Source organism: Aspergillus fischeri, genomic scaffold, assembly GCF_000149645.3.
Source record: "Aspergillus fischeri NRRL 181 1099437636261 genomic scaffold, whole genome shotgun sequence".
Classification (NCBI taxonomy): Eukaryota; Fungi; Ascomycota; class Eurotiomycetes; order Eurotiales; family Aspergillaceae; genus Aspergillus; species Aspergillus fischeri.
The window spans coordinates 423,973-439,533 of NW_001509765.1; the positions used below are offsets into that span (position 1 = coordinate 423,973).

A 15,561-nucleotide genomic window follows, 5' to 3' on the forward strand; every position below is an offset into this window, starting at 1 on the left:
TCGTCTGCTTCTCCGGAGCTGTCGCAGCAGATCTGCCGGTTATGTGTCTGCGGAGAAATGGCAAATTGCTCGCTCCGCAATCCAAACATCTCCGTGGTGCTTGGCAAATCGTAGGCATGTCATAAGTCCAGATTGATCGCAGGGATCCAAGATCCATTAGCCGTTCGTCAACTGCCAGATTGACAGGCTCAAGATCTATCGATTCTTCTGACCAAAGAAATGATCAATCCGTTTCTGCCGCTGATCAAAAGTAGCACTCCCGACTCCCCCCTTCGTACGCTGAAGATCCGCCAGATGTGCTCGACTGTTTACCCCAAGTACCTGCAGTGAATACCCACCCAGAACTGGCATCTCCGGATCTCCTACTAAAGGACTCAATCTCGGACGAACCAAGACCTCCAAGTACCCCGTATTCGCCCAGAACGGATTAAACGCGTTGATATCCGCGTCTCCCACTATGCAAACATCACTCGGATGGAAACACGCGAGTAGAGCGCGCCACAGACTTCGCAGAAGTAACCCGTGAGAGACAACGGCAACTACAGCCTCATCCCCCTCCTCGTCGCCAGCGAGAAGCAAGGGGACTAAGTAGTCGGTAAGAAATGTATTTGCACGCTGGCGCATAGAAGCCTCGGATTCCGGCTGCTTGGGAACAATGCTCGATTCCCAGGTTGAATGCCACTTTTGCCCCTCAAAGGAGCCAAAGTCGCGTTCGCGGAGGGACGGCAGCAATACCGGGCTTAATTCCGGCTGATGGGCGCTGAGGCCTTCGGCCGTGAGAACTGCTCTGGAGAGATCTGACGAGAAGATATGGCTGAATTTAATGTTTTGGGAGGCGAAATATCTCCCCAGACGGGTGATCTGGAGGGCGCCGTGATTTGTCAGGGGCGAGTCTTTGATCCCGGCTCTGTTGGTGTTAGTGATTGTAGGACAAGTAGGGGAGGCACTTACAATCTATGAGCGACATTATCGACCGTTTCCGCGTGTCGAATGAGATAGAGTTTCATCTTGGCGGTTGAAGCCAAATGAGGATGCTGAGAGACGGGTGTTGGATGAATGGAATATTTCCGGTGGCGGACTTTTGCTGGGGATGGCTCGGATCGGTGCCTAATCTGAGTCACCAGTACACCCGCACAAATGCTTCTGTCTCTCTGTTTGTCTATACATATTATTCTGGAATAGCAGGCCGCTAAAATTATGGCTATTATCAATGAGTGGTTCTGAGATAGAATTCCCGTGAGCAGCACTGGCTCTTCGGCGTGATACTGAGGTGTTTATTCATGACATATTTATTGCCCTAGGCCTAGGACTCGGGAGGTTCATCAGCAATTCTTCTCAAGCTATAAAGGCCTTACGAATGCCACTCTGGGGATTATGGAGCTGTCAATTTGGGGTCTCAATAGAGGTTTTTGAAAGTGCAGAGTAATGACCCTTTTCATATAGCCTGTGTGCATCATGTTTATCATCACCTACAACCAGCAACTTCTACATGTTGACTTGATCCAGATCAAAGCTCGCAGATCCCTTTTCATCTTAGAAGAGAAAGAGATACAGACTGGGGGAACTGATGGGGTATTCATCGCTTGACTGAACTGGATGTCTAATGGTTGAGGGTGTATTGTCACAAGTAGTAGAATTCTGGATCAATATCTTAGATCATGGTTCATCGACTTGTTCGACATTCACCTTCATCGCCAGCATGATAAGACCATTCACCAGAAATCAAAAATAGTGAATGGTAGAAGTGTCAATTCTATCTCTGATTTCCCCTCAAGCAGCTTACCCTCTTATCCAACCCCGCTCACTCTCTCCTATGCTCATATTCCTCAGCACACCATGAAGCTATGCATTTGTTTCATCCATTGCCGTTATGGGACTTCAACGCAGAAAAGCTGGCACTTCAAGATTTATGGCACAAGTCTCGCGGAAACCAGCTATACCAAGTGTACCTGTGTACATTGATCCTGCGAATAGTCGCGTTCAAGTACATGACGGAGGTATATTCTTCAGCCGATCAGCAGACTCGTATTAAGCAGTGCATCCAAACACCTTGACGGGGAAATACCCGTCAGATACGCTATCAGCAACGGGACCTCCTGCATCTATAACAGACGTGTAACTTATCGCGGCCACGCGTGTTTCCATCTTTGCCTGATGGTTTTATCTACAGTGTTCCACACTTTCTCCTCATATATATCGATGATTTCAATCTGCGTAGTAGAACGCTAGCGGAGCACAAGCTGCACCTTGTTGAGTATCTCAAGTAATGCGCCGAGATGGGGATCCCAACCAAATATCCGTTTCCTTTCCATCAGTGCAGGTCCTTGGGCAAAAGGGTCACATCGATCGATATGACAGCAGCAGAGGATAAATTAAAAGCCATTGCTCAGTTGAAATTCCCTGCCACAATGGCTGATCTCGACACGTACATTGGTTTAAGGTTGGCTCTCGTTAGTATGACTTGAACTCAACTGTTGTGACAATGCTTTTCTGCCTAAGAACACGCTTTATAATTTATGAAATTACCAAAAGGTATCCAGAATAATTAAAGTAAATAATGTCCATCTGGTATGCTGATTTTCATCGGATCCCCTTTACTGAGAATACAGATAGTCTCCCATGCCGCAGTGCCTTGCAAACAAGTAGCTCACTAGTCGCATATCCAGCATCGTATTCGCCTAAGAGCTACCAGCAGTAGGTAATATCGCTTTCCTTGTTATTACTGCATGGTAAGCACACGTGATGATGCTGCCTAATCTCCTGTCTAACCGTTTAGTTCAGACTTTGCAGTACGACCCTCGTGAAGACAAGAAGATAACTTCTACTCCTCCTTTCAAGTCTAGTCATTAAAATTCCATCGATCAGGGCTCCAGCAGATTGACTCCATGCCTGCGAACAAACTCCCCATCGATCTAACCGCCGAGATATCCAAACTCGCCAAAGCCTCTCGGGTGCAAAGTGGGCTCCCCGGCTCGATGCGAGCTCTACCCGCCATCGCGCTATTTGCAGGGACGGCGTTGTCCAAGACTACAGGCACCTCCAATGTCGTTGAGAAATGGATGCTAGGGGATGAGGAAGTTCCTCTGCTTGGGTCTCCGACTGTGGAAAATCCGGACAAAAAAGTTAAGACGCAGACGGGAGATGGACAATGCAACCACCAAGGAGGCTCTGACCAGCAGGCCTAAGAACGGACTGTAGATGATAGGTACAAAGAGGGTTATGATCAGGGAAGCTTTTATCTATATCAGACCACTCAATTTACTATGATTTGGGATTCAGCATAATATAGCTAACTCTGCCTTTCTTAGTCATGGGAATCTGTATGTGGTCAGTCTCCAGAGTGCATCAGGCAATACGGCAAGTAACAGAATGCTGTGGTACGATTACTTAGAAAGTGGTCGATTTAAAGCCATTCACTAGACATTTGCCTAGACGTCATAACCTCCTCCGATCCGACTCGCTTAACCACGGCATATGGTCAAGCCAGTAGTAAAATGAAGCTGTCTGATCGACCCCCGCAAAGATCTGCACCCCACTGTCTATCACCCCAAGAAACCCCAAGATGAGCCCGAACTAGGAGATTCGGTCAACCCCACAAGGCTTCGGGAAGTTACTCCCGTTCAGGGACTGATATCAACCGGGTCTAAGCTACCCCAGAAACTATCCGTACCCCACAGCATGGTGTCCCCAAAGAAGCCTGAACTAAAGGAACTTCGATCCCACAAATCTTCACATGAAAAGGCTCTAGACCAATTAGGAACGTACTTATAGAAGTAGAGCCTAGACCTGGTATGAGGAATGATACCCTGGGGTAACTTTCTTCAGGACAATGCGGGGTGCTTGGAGATATATGCCTGTCTATTGTTGATGCTACATTTCCCGGAAATCTGCTCCATACGAACTGCAAACTATAAATGCATTGTCGTCCCTCTGTTGACCTTTACAAAGATATCCACTATTCCTAAAATTCAAAGAATAAAGCATCTCTCTCTTCTGCAAAAACAATGCCAACCGTTGCCACTTTACTAGGGATGGCCATGTCTGGAGCAGCGATTGCATCAGCCGCAGCGCTGGGTGCATACAACGTAGACCCAAATTCAATTTCCGTCTCTGGGCTCTCCAGCGGAGGCTTCATGTCAGCGCAGCTTGGAGTTGCATACTCTGACACATTCAAAGTCGGGTTTGGGGTCTTTGCTGGGGGACCGTATGATTGCGCACGCGGCCAATCGGTAAGTCATTTCCAAATCCCAGAAACAGTCATTTTCAATACCCAGATACACTGACGCAAAGCAGTACACTACATGCATGTACAATCAAAACCCATCCATCACGACCCCCATCGCCAACATGAAGACCTGGAGCGGCAACAAAATCAACCCTGTCAGCAACCTCCAATCCCGCAAGATCTACATGTGGACCGGAACCGCCGACACCACCGTCGGCCCGAACGTAATGAGCCAGTTGAAGACGCAGCTGGCGAACTTTGACACCGCGGCAAACGTCTCGTACATCACGACCAGCGGCGCGGTGCACACCTTTCCCACCGACTTTGATGCGTCAGGCGACAACTCGTGCAGCTCGTCTGTCTCTCCCTATATCAGCAACTGCCAGTACGACGGCGCAGGGGCTGTCCTAAAGTGGATGTATGGGTCGTTGAATGCAAGAAACACTGGCACACTGTCGGGATCGATTGTGTCCTTTAGCCAGACGGGCGAGTACGGCGCCAGTGGGATGGATACCACTGGATATCTGTATGTTCCCAAGGCATGCCAGCCTGGGTCTTCGACGGTCTGCAAGCTACATGTGGCCTTGCATGGCTGCCTGCAGAGCTACAGCATGATTGGAAGCAAATTCGTTTCTAATACCGGGTACAATATGTGGGCGGATACCAACAACATTATCATTCTCTACCCGCAAGCTGTTGCGGATAACACGATGCACACCATCTGGACTGGGATGCCGCTGCCCAATCCGAATGGTTGCTGGGATTGGGTTGGCTGGTATGGAGCAAATGCTGATCAGGTCGGAGGTGAGTCAAGGAAGTTGGTTGAGGTCTCACTTGTTTTTACTGACTTAATGACTCAGGCGTGCAAATGGCTGCGATTGTGAACCAAGTTGCCCGGGTTGTCAGCGGCTACGGGGCCGGCAGCAGTTCTTCAACGACTACTGCGACCCCGACGACCACCACTGGCTCTCAAACAACAACAACTACTACAGTAACGACGACCGCTGTTGCCCCATTGTATGGACAGTGCGGTGGAATCGGGTGGACGGGTCCGACGGCTTGTGCCACCGGTGTTTGCACGGCCTATAGCCCTTATTATGCACAATGTCTCTTGGTAGTGTAGGCATTCGGGCTTGACAGTGAAAGGAAAAGGGAGGTTATGCTATGTAGCCAAATTCAACTCGTGTGATGTTGAGAGCGTGTCTCCGCAAATATCTCGTCCCTCCGGTAACATTTAGTTACCCGTATTCAGGCCACTCCAGACCATGTCGGCAATCTCGGCCAAATTATCGTGACTAAACAGCACGTCCCCCTCCCCTTTCTCCTCCTCGGCAGGCCGGAGGAACAGCTTCTCAAACCCTATGATCAGGGGAGCCCCAGTGATATGCACTGGGGCATCACCTCCCTCCCTTGTCATAGTCACCTTCTGAACAACCTCAGGCACCATCTTCCCCGGGTCGCCTCTGGTGGGCCGGCTGATCGCCTCCCATTTGTCAGTGGTGATGGCCTCCCTTTTCTTCTGGACTGCAATGGTGATAACAGTCTTCAATTCTGCCCCGGAAGCGTTCAGCCACCAGCGCGCATCATTGGCCAGTTTGCTCTGACTCTCTGAGAACGCAGTCTCGATCACCATAGACGGCCAGTGATCGGAGTAACCAGCTGGGAACTTCATAGGCTTGTATGATTGGTCGGGCTTCTTAGTTCGGGTGGGAGTCACCACATCGGCCGCTGCGAGCGACCGCAGCTGAGAGCGGACATTCATGGCCCCGAGCTTGATCATAAGGGTATTGTGGAGCTCGGCGTGCGCCTCTTCGTGAACTTCGCTGGTAGGCATTCTAGCAACAAGGATGCGAACCTGCGGAAAGAAATCGCTGTATGATTTCCCTAAAGACTCGTCGAAATCCCGTAGGAAGGTATGCTCGTCGATATTGGAGAAGATCACGTAGTCGTGTTTGGATTCTGCTGCTTCTTTGTAGACGGTGTCCCGGAAATGTTGCACGCCCTGGTAGGGATATTCACTTGTCGTGGGACTAAGCCCAAGCGCATGGCGGCTGATGCTGCCTGTATTCACTGCCATTTTCATAAGCTGTATTTGCTTCTTTCTTGGAGGATGCTTGAACTATGAGAGGTTATGTATGTATGTTGACAGATACAGCTGTCGACAATATTAGAACCACTTGTATTAAAGGCCAGATAACCATTCTAGGGCAGTAGAAAATTATAGCATACACTTTATTTGCTACCATCTGACCTGAATCCTAGATACTCTCCTAAGGATACAGTCGATTCAGAAAATAGATTATAGTCTTAAATCCTTTTGATGACTTCACCATGATGCCATTTGGTTACCTTGCTGAACGACCTGCGGAAAATCACCCTAGACGACAGACTTATAGATATGTTAGTTATGCAAGGTTAACTGGAGAAAAGTGCTCCGCATGCTATACCTTGAGAAAGAATATAGATGGTATATGTACAATACTTAATCTTACACGCCTCCTGAAACCGCGCTTTGAACAATGAATGTACTTGGCTTATAAGATGTAAAAGGCCCGCCCAGCATGACAGATAGGCCCTTTCCTCCCTCCAAGTCGGACCAGTGTGTACACAGCCGTGCCCGGCGTCTATATCGCCCCAGTCCCAAAATGAGGTTCGTCGGTCTGCGATGGAGGAGACGGCATTGCTGCTTCAATGTCTGACTGCCCGTGATTTCGGGAGGTGTGTTTTTGTTCAACGGACAAAGATTGCGTGCGATTACTACTAGATGCTACTCCTCTTGCTGTGCTCGATACCCTGTGACTAACGTCTCGGAGCCAGCGCATGAGTGGACGGAGCGTGATGAGACTCCCAGCCATGATGCCGAGACCGGCCTCGATGACGGACGAGATAGCGATACCAGCGGTGGCATCTGAAAAAGACGGTTATCAGTTATTGGATGCTTGTGTAACTTTCATCGTGCAAGACTGACATAGGAAGTCTGGATTTGTATAGTCCGGGAGATAGGGGATACGGGCTGCGACGGCAGCACCTGCTCTAGAATGCAGTCAGTATAGGAGCTTTCTTTCGGACTGCCGACATACATGCATCCCATGCTGAGAATGACTCTTATCGCCCATTTAGTCCTCCAGCTCATATGCAGGTTTTTTACAAGATATACAGGGAAGAGTCCAAGGGTGAAGTCGCAAAGACATGCAGTCGCGCTATAGAGGTACGCAATGTCCACTACATACTGGGTGTCAATGCAGTGGCCTCTGCCCGTTCGTTGCCAGAATTCTCGAACCGGATGGCACTGCAACGTCAGAATAAGCCAGAAGGCGAGGCCGACAGTGGCTGTTAGCCCGATTACAATATACAGGACGACTGATTGGCGCCGCTGGACGGTAAGACGGAGAAGGAGCATCGCGATGGAGATTCTTGCAGTTGCCACGACGCAAACATAGGCGCTCTGGGCGAGCCACCACCACTGTTCATGCTATGTAAGTTACTGGCAATAGCCAGCTTGGGGTTACGCTAGGAACGTACCAGAAGACCCATTTGAGCATCTTCTACCGAGTCGAACTGGTCAAATCTTTTCCCAACCCCGGCAACCGAGCCAGCCAGCACGCATGTTGCAAACCAGATGTTGAATAGCTGAGATCTTAGTATCAGTTGAGATGTCTATTGTCGAGGGTCGTATCAGCTCACGTACCATTGCTAACACCATCAGGCCATCATCCCATCCAAAAGCTTTCACTAGTCTCAGCCGGACGAAGCACCGCAGAGCAACGGCAATAAACGATAGACACAGGAACACCATGGTCACTGTGAATACCACCCTACTGCGACCGTGCAATGCCATTTTAATCAATCGATATCCATGCGAGTCAAGTGTCGCTGCATGGTATGCTATCAACAGGTTGCATCTACAGCAAGTCTGAATATGGCAATCATCGACAGAAGGAAGTCGGAATATCTCGAGGTGGAGGAACACAATCTCAAAGCCTGTAGGACAAATACCACACCGCGTGCACGCTTTGATAGGAGTGTTGGAATTGAGTAACCCGCCGACGAAGCTTCAAGACTTGGAGATCGGTGGCGGCGGCGAATTCCTGGATGCTGCCATAAACCCCGTTCCATGGATCTAGCAATGCCAGAACGAATAGCATTTGGTGGAAATATTTTACGTCTAATGTAGAGCAGCTACAGTTTAACTCAATGCGAATCATATCCATAGTATTTGACATTAATAAGATTGCTCCACGCACCCCATGGGGTAGACAGGTGGTTCATCCCCACGTCTCTTACTTTAGCTCAACATCTTTCGCTTCATCCCTTGTATTACCGCAGATATTCATCTCTTTAGATCTCGATGGACGATGTGGAAGAAATCATTCACTTCTCTAGTCAAGCATCCAACCCACGCCAGGTTTGCTAGTGTCTTTCCAATCAACCCTTTTGTACATCCAAGAGGACCAAGACGATCCTTATATCTACCGACACCCTATCACGAGCCTGCAATCAACAAAACCAGTCTGTTAGTGCGATTGTATACGTCAATTGGGGTTCCGAAAGTGTTAGCTTGGAGTTCAGACGTAGGAAATCCAGTAGGCGCGGAGTATATCATGGAGAAAATTCCGGAGTTCCGCTTGCTGAACGATGGGAAACGATGAGAGTTTAGAGCGCTACAAAGTGGTTAACTGAATTGTAGAAATGGAGAGAGAGCTTGACACCTGCAGTTCCCGGCCTAGGGGAGTCTCTTTCTGCGAGACTCGGTGCCCTCTCTGCCGCTGGCTTTGTATCCGGCTGAATTGTTCTGCATTGGGCCATCATGTGAGCGATGGATGTGGCATAAACTTGCTGAGGAGTTCAGAGCTGTGCAAGATGTCGGTCCATGTGAGTCTGTTCTCCTCCTGACGCTTACAGGGACCTCCTTCTGGATTTTGCGCTATCAATTCCCCAACGAGAACCGAAGCGCACTGCAAATGAGGAAGCGGGGTCCAGAATGACATCAATCATTTTAGCGAGAAGCAGTCCGTCAACGAATACAGCAACCTATTAACAAAAGTAAAGGACATTCTTCCTATTCCACGCGTGGTAGACGTGGCGGCACCAGTCTTATGGCATACGGATCTGGGTTTGGGAAAAATTCTCTGTCTCTTCCGACAACCCGACTATCATCGAAGGCATAATCGATTGGCAGTCAGCTCAGATTGCGCCCCTGTTCATCCAGGCTCAATTTCCAGAGTGTCTCGGTCCGCCCAAGGGTTACAAACCTGTCACCGAAATCCCCAGTCTGCCAGACAATCTTGAGGAACTAGATCTCGAGCAAAAGGAGCGAGCTACCAGGGACAAGACACTGGCAACCCAGTCGAATTACTACGAAATGTCTTGCCTTGCATACATCAAACATGTGCATAGGGCAATGAAGTTCGACCAGAGCCTATGGGAGCCGTTTACGTGCTGCCAGCTTTTCTTGAACGGAAGTAAGGTTCCAATACGGAACTCTCTCATACGCAGTTCACAGGATTGGGCTAGTTTGGGACTTCCAGGAAGCTGTCCGTTTGCGTTTCTGAGAAGGCGCTAAACATGCATGAGGAACAAGTAGCCAAGTATCAGGATATGCTTACTTGCGCAAGACCCAACTTACACTGATGACACGGGTTGGGTCCCGATGGAACGATGGGAGGAGACGAACAAGAGGAATCAATATCTCTTTGATATGTACATTGAGACTATGGGTGAGGAGTTATGACCAGATGCAGCTGCAAAGACGTGGCCTTTTCCGCCTAGATCTTGCATTGACACGGTCTAGACTTTCTTTACTTGTTCAATAGACCAGCTACCGCGGATTCAAGCTCTCCTACGGGACGAACTATGCGAGATCTTCAGACTGAGAAAGTACCCGCCACTTCCTCCTAAACCACGGCGCAATCGTCCAAGCGCGCATATCCCACGGCTGCATGCCTCCGGCAGACTCAGACGAGCATACAATCCCTCCCCTCTCGACAATATCTCGTTTGAACTCAACCGCATCGAGGATAGATGGTGCGGTAGCAGCAAAGGTAATCGCTTTTGCTCTCAGCGCCGGCAGCGGAAGGAGATCAAAAAGCGGATGATGCGGGAAGAGAACCTGCGGGAGAGTCGGGCGGAGATGAACCGGGATAGCTGGGCGAGTAACTGTAGCTGCAGCTAGGAGTGATGACGGATCGGCCGACATGGCTGTGTAGGGCCGGTAGAAAGGCGAGCACAGCGACATGCAGTTGCAGCTGGAGAACTGGTCGATGCTGATGCCTAGGGCTGCGGCGTTGTAGACGCAGGCTGCGAGGAGGAGGGTGTATGTGGTGAATAGGGGTGGTGGTACTTCATCTCTGACGGTGTCTTCCGTATTGCCTTTGCTAGACGGATTACGTGGAGGGAAGAAATGATCTACCGTCAGCATTGCTGGCATGATCTTCCTCGATACTTCCAGACTTTTCGACGTTGTACCGTTCGGGATAGGCGCAGGCGCAGGCGCAGGTCTCAACTCCCTTGAACCAGCATGTCCCTGCTTTTCGGCCAGAAGCTCTCTCCGTCGTTGCCCTGTTCACGTCAGCACGCTGCACAGCACAGCCTACGGAGAGACCCACGGTAAGCCCTCTGCGCGCGCCGATTCTGGTCCCGCCGTGCGGGGGTGATGATCCTCTTGGGCTTGGGCTTTGCGTCTGCTTTTTGAGTCTGCATTTTGATGGACATGGACTGTCATTATTCCATTCCCTGCATACTCGGAAGTCGGATAGAAGTATGTAGTGTGGATGACGGGTGCGGGAGGATAATCCACCGATGGCTTACGCAAATCAGCCAATCGGAGTCCAGCATTAGATACCCGAATAGCATCATTCTCTCCGCGTAAGCCATAGTTACCCAGTATAAGCCAGAGATTGAACAGCAGTCCCAAGATTATAAATAGTACAGTCACTCCTCAAAATATCGTCACCATCATCAACAACCCACCATCCACAAATCCATACACAATTCGATATGTCCGCAACCAAAAAAATCATCGTCATAACCGGCGCAACAGGAATCCAAGGCTCCGCCGTCGCACACACCTTCCTCGCCCTCCCAACCTGGCACGTCCGCATCATAACCCGCACCCCTTCTTCCCCAGCCGCGCAAGCCCTCACCGCCGCCGGCGCAGAAGTCGTACGTGCTGACCTCTCCGACCTCGATTCCCTCCGGGCCGCATTCAAAGACGCAACCTCCCTCTTCCTCAACACTGATTTCTGGGGTCCGTACCGCGCCACCCGGGACAGTACGGCCGCATACGAAACGGAGATTCTGCACGGGCGGAATGCGGCGCTCGCGGCGGGGGAGGTAGCGTCTTTACAGCGCGTGGTGTATTCCACGCTTCCCGGGATGAGGGAGTTATCTGGGGGGAAGTATATGAATTCGTATCACTGGGATGCCAAGGCGGAGGTAGTTAAGATTTTGGAAAGGGAGGAGGGGTTGAGAGGGAAGGTGTCGTTTTTGGTGATGGGGGCGTATGCAACCAATCCGCTGATTCTGCCGAGGGTTAAGCCTGTCGCGGCTGGGGAGGGAAGAGTGTTACGGTTCACGATTCCCGGGACGAAGACGATGCGGCTGCCGATTATTGCCGCCGGGGAGTCGACGGGGGAGTTTGTTAGGGCGATGGTTGAAAGTGCCCCTGGGAGGTGGGTGCTGGGGTATGATAGCTACCTGACCATGGAGGAGGTGGTGGATGTGTGGAAGAGGGTGACTGGGTGGGAGGTTGAGGCCGAGGAGGTGGATTTGCAGGAGATGCATGAGCGGTTGAAGATCCCCTGGGAGGTGCTGGATGCGCCGCGGTTTATTGCCGAGTTTGGGTATACGGGCTCGCTCGAGGTGATGATGCCTGAGCAGCTGGAGATACGGACAAAGTCGTATGAGGAGTGGCTGGCGGGTACGAACTGGGAAGAAATGTTGATAAAAGCGCAGGAGGAGCTAGCTGGTTATAGAGATAAGTAGTTTCATAGGCTACATCATAGATCGGACCTTTTTGTGGGCTCCGGTTCCAACTCCAATCCTTGCGCGAGAATCAGCTGCGTTATCGCATCCGCCGTCTGTAGGTACGTCCGACTGCCCTGTATAAACCAGAACCCGACAGCCACCACGAGCATCACCCCAAACACCGCAATCGCGTAGTTCATGTCCCCTGGCGCTGGGTCGGGCGAGCCAGGGAAGAAGAAGAAGACCGTCGTGATGGCACAATATACAATGCTGACCCAGTTGGCTGCCGTTCCCCAGCGGCCGAGACGAAAAGGACCAGGCGGCAGCTGGTCCCGGCCCACAAAGAGTAGCACCACAATTGGCAGGGCGTACGAGATGGTCAAGGCGATGGTGCTGACGCTGAGGATCGCTTCGAGGACAGTGTTGGCAAAGAGGTAGAGCACCCCAACGAGCGCAATCAATACCCCCTGCGCCCAGAGCGCGCGCACAGGAGCCTTCCACGCGGGATCCACCACCGTCAGGTACCGGCTCCAGGGGAGACCGCCGTCGCGGGCAAACCCCCAGGTCAGCCGGGATGCAGTCGTCAGGATACTGATGCCCTGGCCGACGCCATTGAAGATGAACAGCGCGATGAGAGTGGCTCCGCCCTTGAGGCCGACCGTCTCCAGCATCAACTCGATAAACGGCAGTCCGCTAGGCGAGTCAACAATCCTATCCACATCCTGCATGCAAAACAGACAGACGACCATGAAGATAAACCCAGTGACAGCACCCGACAGCACCGCCAGATACGTCACCCTTGGCGCGTTGATCCTCGGCGCCGGCATCTCCTCGACCATATGGATGACCGCGTCAAACGCAGTAAGCCCATACGCGGCCTGCACCAGCCCAGTAAACCACACGACCCCATCACTCCACCCCGTCTGGTTAATCCACGCCCCAAAGACAAACCTCCCGGGCTGAAACGACAGATCTGCCTTGGTCCCAACAGAAATCAACAGCGCAAGCGACAGCACCACAAACAACCCGGTAAACCACACCCCCACAAACCCATTCAACCACGGCAGGATCTTCTCCCGCCGACACCCCACCACATTCACCACCGTCAGAACCAACACCAGCCCGAGATAAATCACAAACTGCAGCCAGCCGACCCCCGCACCGCCCCAATTCTCATCAAACATCACCTTCATCCCCAGCAGAAACTCTGTCATAAACGCAATCTGCGACGCCGTGAGCGTCCACCACCCGAACGTGTTGATCCACGCACACAGGTACGACACGAACCGCCCCGTCGGCGTATGCCACAGCCTGTACACCCAGTACGCTTGCCCTAGCGCCGTAGGCATACTACTCGTCAATTCGCCCAGCGAGACAGCAACACAAAGGTTACAGACCGTCACCAGGACCAGACCCCAGAGGATCGTAATGGGACCACCGTTGGTAAGCCCGCTGCTGAGGCCCTGCGCGAAAGTCGAGTACGTTCCTACTAGCATTAGCCATCCTCCACTATCCAAGAAGGCCCACGGGGGAAGAGAATACCTAGTACGCAAAACGCCAGCGCGAGCATACTCCACAAATCGAATTTGCGGGTCAGGGCCTGGTCGTGCCCCATTGTGGCGAGATCGCGCGCATCCTGCACGCTCTGGTCGACCGAGGCCGAATCGGCCGCTTTGATGTTTTCGATGTCCATCACGGCACAGTAATTGCAGCAATTATGTGACGAATATGAGGTGATGAGAAATATCAGACATGTCCATTGTGTTGCATGTAGTGCAGGTCTGGGTCATATATGCCCGGCAGACACCGACACCGACACCTCCCTTCCCCTCACGAAGGATGCAGATACGGGTATCAGACGTAGATAGAAGATACAGTCTAGCCTAGATACTGACTGAGATTATTGGTAATGAGGGATCATCATCTTGGTGATGATATTGCTTGATAACTGGCCCGCGAGTGATTTGTTGGCGCAAAATCCGCAGTCTGCAGTTCGTTTCGGTTCGCTAGATTTTTCACTTTGCGGGGTTTAGGTTAATCTTCTCGGCTGGACCTCCTGACTGCGGAATATCCACCACAGCTGATAGGGATGAAATACCTCAGGAACATTTTCTAGGTTGTATTAAGAAGAAAGGAGTATCCTGAAAAGGAAAGTCGATGCGAGTAAGCATTCGCGATCTGCGTCTTATCACTGTACTCCGTATGAGACATTTTTCCGCAGTTTGATGACTGATGAGAGTAATGCGGGGTAAACATTGATTAGATACTTATATATAACGTATACTGTTACTCTCAGTCTCCGATTGAATCATCTCACAACAGAACAGCACCCAACGCAACCATCCCAGCCAGAACGGGCGCTTCCACTCCCACACCAGATCCTCCGCCATTATTCGGCGACGGTGAAGCCTGCGAGAATGCCGCCGTTGTCGTCGTCCTACGGTGGCTAGTACTAGACGTGGTCTCGGCCTCTACACTCGTGCTTGACGCCGACACGCGATGAGAATGCGAGCTACTTCCCGTCTCACTCTCACTCTCACTCGACGTAGTCGTGGTCGTGCTTGTTGACCCCGTCGCGGTCGCGGTGGCAGTTGGCGTCACCGAAATCGCCGTAAACATCTGCTCCGTCGTCGTCGTACTCGTACCTGTAGTCATCGCATCCGTCGGCGCGCCGAGCGTAACAGTCGAGTAAGGCGTGTGGACCGTGACATGCGTCGCCTCACCAGTGCAGCCCCTGCGCCGTCAGCACCACTCGCACTCGCACTTCTATCCAGCTTGAAAGAAGCAAAGAAATGACCTACCCCAGGAAATTCCCACAACACCCGACAAACACATTCCCGCGGAACTGGCACCGTTCTGCGATTCCGCAGCCCACTGTAGATAGTCATCACTCATTAGTCTACTCCGTAGTGGGATGGAAAGGAAAGGGAAGGGACGGGGAAGGGGGCTTACAGCCGCCGTTATCCAACGCGCAGCAGTTCAAGGCGCATCCGTCGCCGCAGCATGATCCCAACAGACACTGGGCGCCATCTTCGCAAGTTTCGCGTTTCTCAAGAGACCCTTCTTGTGCGGCGTGGCGGGAGTAGAGAATCGGTGGGTTGAGGTTGGTGGCTATCGCCAGCTGGAAGACGGAAATGACAGTAACAAGTGAGAGGAGCATTTTCAACGCAACGCAGTCTTTTATTTTCTGCAATTGAAAAGTTTTAAAGGAAGTGCAGTGCTTTATGTTACAGAGGTATGACTGCTGGATGGGACAATCCTCGTATTCTTGCTTGGCGGCTCCAATGTCTGCTTCGCACAGGGCTGAGGATTGGGTAGTTCGCTGCGATACGAGGTCGCGTGTCGATCGTCTCCACCGGTGACTCGCTTCG

The 15,561-nt window shown here is 51.4% G+C and overlaps 8 protein-coding genes across 8 annotated transcripts, besides 2 other annotated features; 2 read left to right on the forward strand and 6 right to left on the reverse strand.

Moving 5' to 3' along the window:
* Window positions 1–195: 195 nt before the first annotated feature.
* Window positions 196–1,007, reverse strand: NFIA_029870 (phosphoglycerate mutase; the record flags this gene model as incomplete). The annotated part of the gene is made up of 2 exons (XM_001262451.1): window positions 196–907; window positions 952–1,007. The coding sequence occupies 2 exons, from the start codon at window positions 1,005–1,007 to the stop codon at window positions 196–198; spliced, it is 768 nt and encodes a 255-aa protein (XP_001262452.1).
* A 1,173-nt stretch (window positions 1,008–2,180) lies between these two features.
* Window positions 2,181–2,438: a mobile genetic element.
* Window positions 2,439–4,004: 1,566 nt separating this feature from the next.
* Window positions 4,005–5,348, forward strand: NFIA_029880 (putative polyhydroxybutyrate depolymerase; the record flags this gene model as incomplete). Its single annotated transcript, XM_001262452.1, has 3 exons — window positions 4,005–4,229; window positions 4,294–5,029; window positions 5,086–5,348. 3 exons carry the CDS (start codon window positions 4,005–4,007, stop codon window positions 5,346–5,348), a joined length of 1,224 nt encoding a protein of 407 aa, XP_001262453.1.
* Window positions 5,349–5,459: 111 nt separating this feature from the next.
* NFIA_029890 (uncharacterized protein) lies at window positions 5,460–6,302 on the reverse strand (the record flags this gene model as incomplete). Its single annotated transcript, XM_001262453.1, has 1 exon — window positions 5,460–6,302. One exon carries the CDS (start codon window positions 6,300–6,302, stop codon window positions 5,460–5,462), a length of 843 nt encoding a protein of 280 aa, XP_001262454.1.
* Window positions 6,303–6,849: 547 nt separating this feature from the next.
* On the reverse strand, window positions 6,850–8,021 carry NFIA_029900 (putative integral membrane protein; the record flags this gene model as incomplete). The annotated part of the gene is made up of 5 exons (XM_001262454.1): window positions 6,850–7,133; window positions 7,194–7,258; window positions 7,306–7,688; window positions 7,748–7,855; window positions 7,914–8,021. The coding sequence occupies 5 exons, from the start codon at window positions 8,019–8,021 to the stop codon at window positions 6,850–6,852; spliced, it is 948 nt and encodes a 315-aa protein (XP_001262455.1).
* A 2,055-nt stretch (window positions 8,022–10,076) lies between these two features.
* Window positions 10,077–10,924, reverse strand: NFIA_029910 (uncharacterized protein; the record flags this gene model as incomplete). Its single annotated transcript, XM_001262455.1, has 2 exons — window positions 10,077–10,783; window positions 10,831–10,924. 2 exons carry the CDS (start codon window positions 10,922–10,924, stop codon window positions 10,077–10,079), a joined length of 801 nt encoding a protein of 266 aa, XP_001262456.1.
* Window positions 10,925–11,221: 297 nt separating this feature from the next.
* NFIA_029920 (uncharacterized protein) lies at window positions 11,222–12,208 on the forward strand (the record flags this gene model as incomplete). The annotated part of the gene is made up of 1 exon (XM_001262456.1): window positions 11,222–12,208. The coding sequence occupies one exon, from the start codon at window positions 11,222–11,224 to the stop codon at window positions 12,206–12,208; it is 987 nt and encodes a 328-aa protein (XP_001262457.1).
* A 14-nt stretch (window positions 12,209–12,222) lies between these two features.
* NFIA_029930 (putative amino acid permease family protein) lies at window positions 12,223–13,883 on the reverse strand (the record flags this gene model as incomplete). Its single annotated transcript, XM_001262457.1, has 2 exons — window positions 12,223–13,676; window positions 13,733–13,883. The coding sequence occupies 2 exons, from the start codon at window positions 13,881–13,883 to the stop codon at window positions 12,223–12,225; spliced, it is 1,605 nt and encodes a 534-aa protein (XP_001262458.1).
* Window positions 13,884–14,503: 620 nt separating this feature from the next.
* NFIA_029940 (putative GPI anchored protein) lies at window positions 14,504–15,350 on the reverse strand (the record flags this gene model as incomplete). The annotated part of the gene is made up of 3 exons (XM_001262458.1): window positions 14,504–14,924; window positions 14,992–15,064; window positions 15,143–15,350. 3 exons carry the CDS (start codon window positions 15,348–15,350, stop codon window positions 14,504–14,506), a joined length of 702 nt encoding a protein of 233 aa, XP_001262459.1.
* Window positions 14,731–14,859: a microsatellite.
* Window positions 15,351–15,561: the final 211 nt, after the last annotated feature.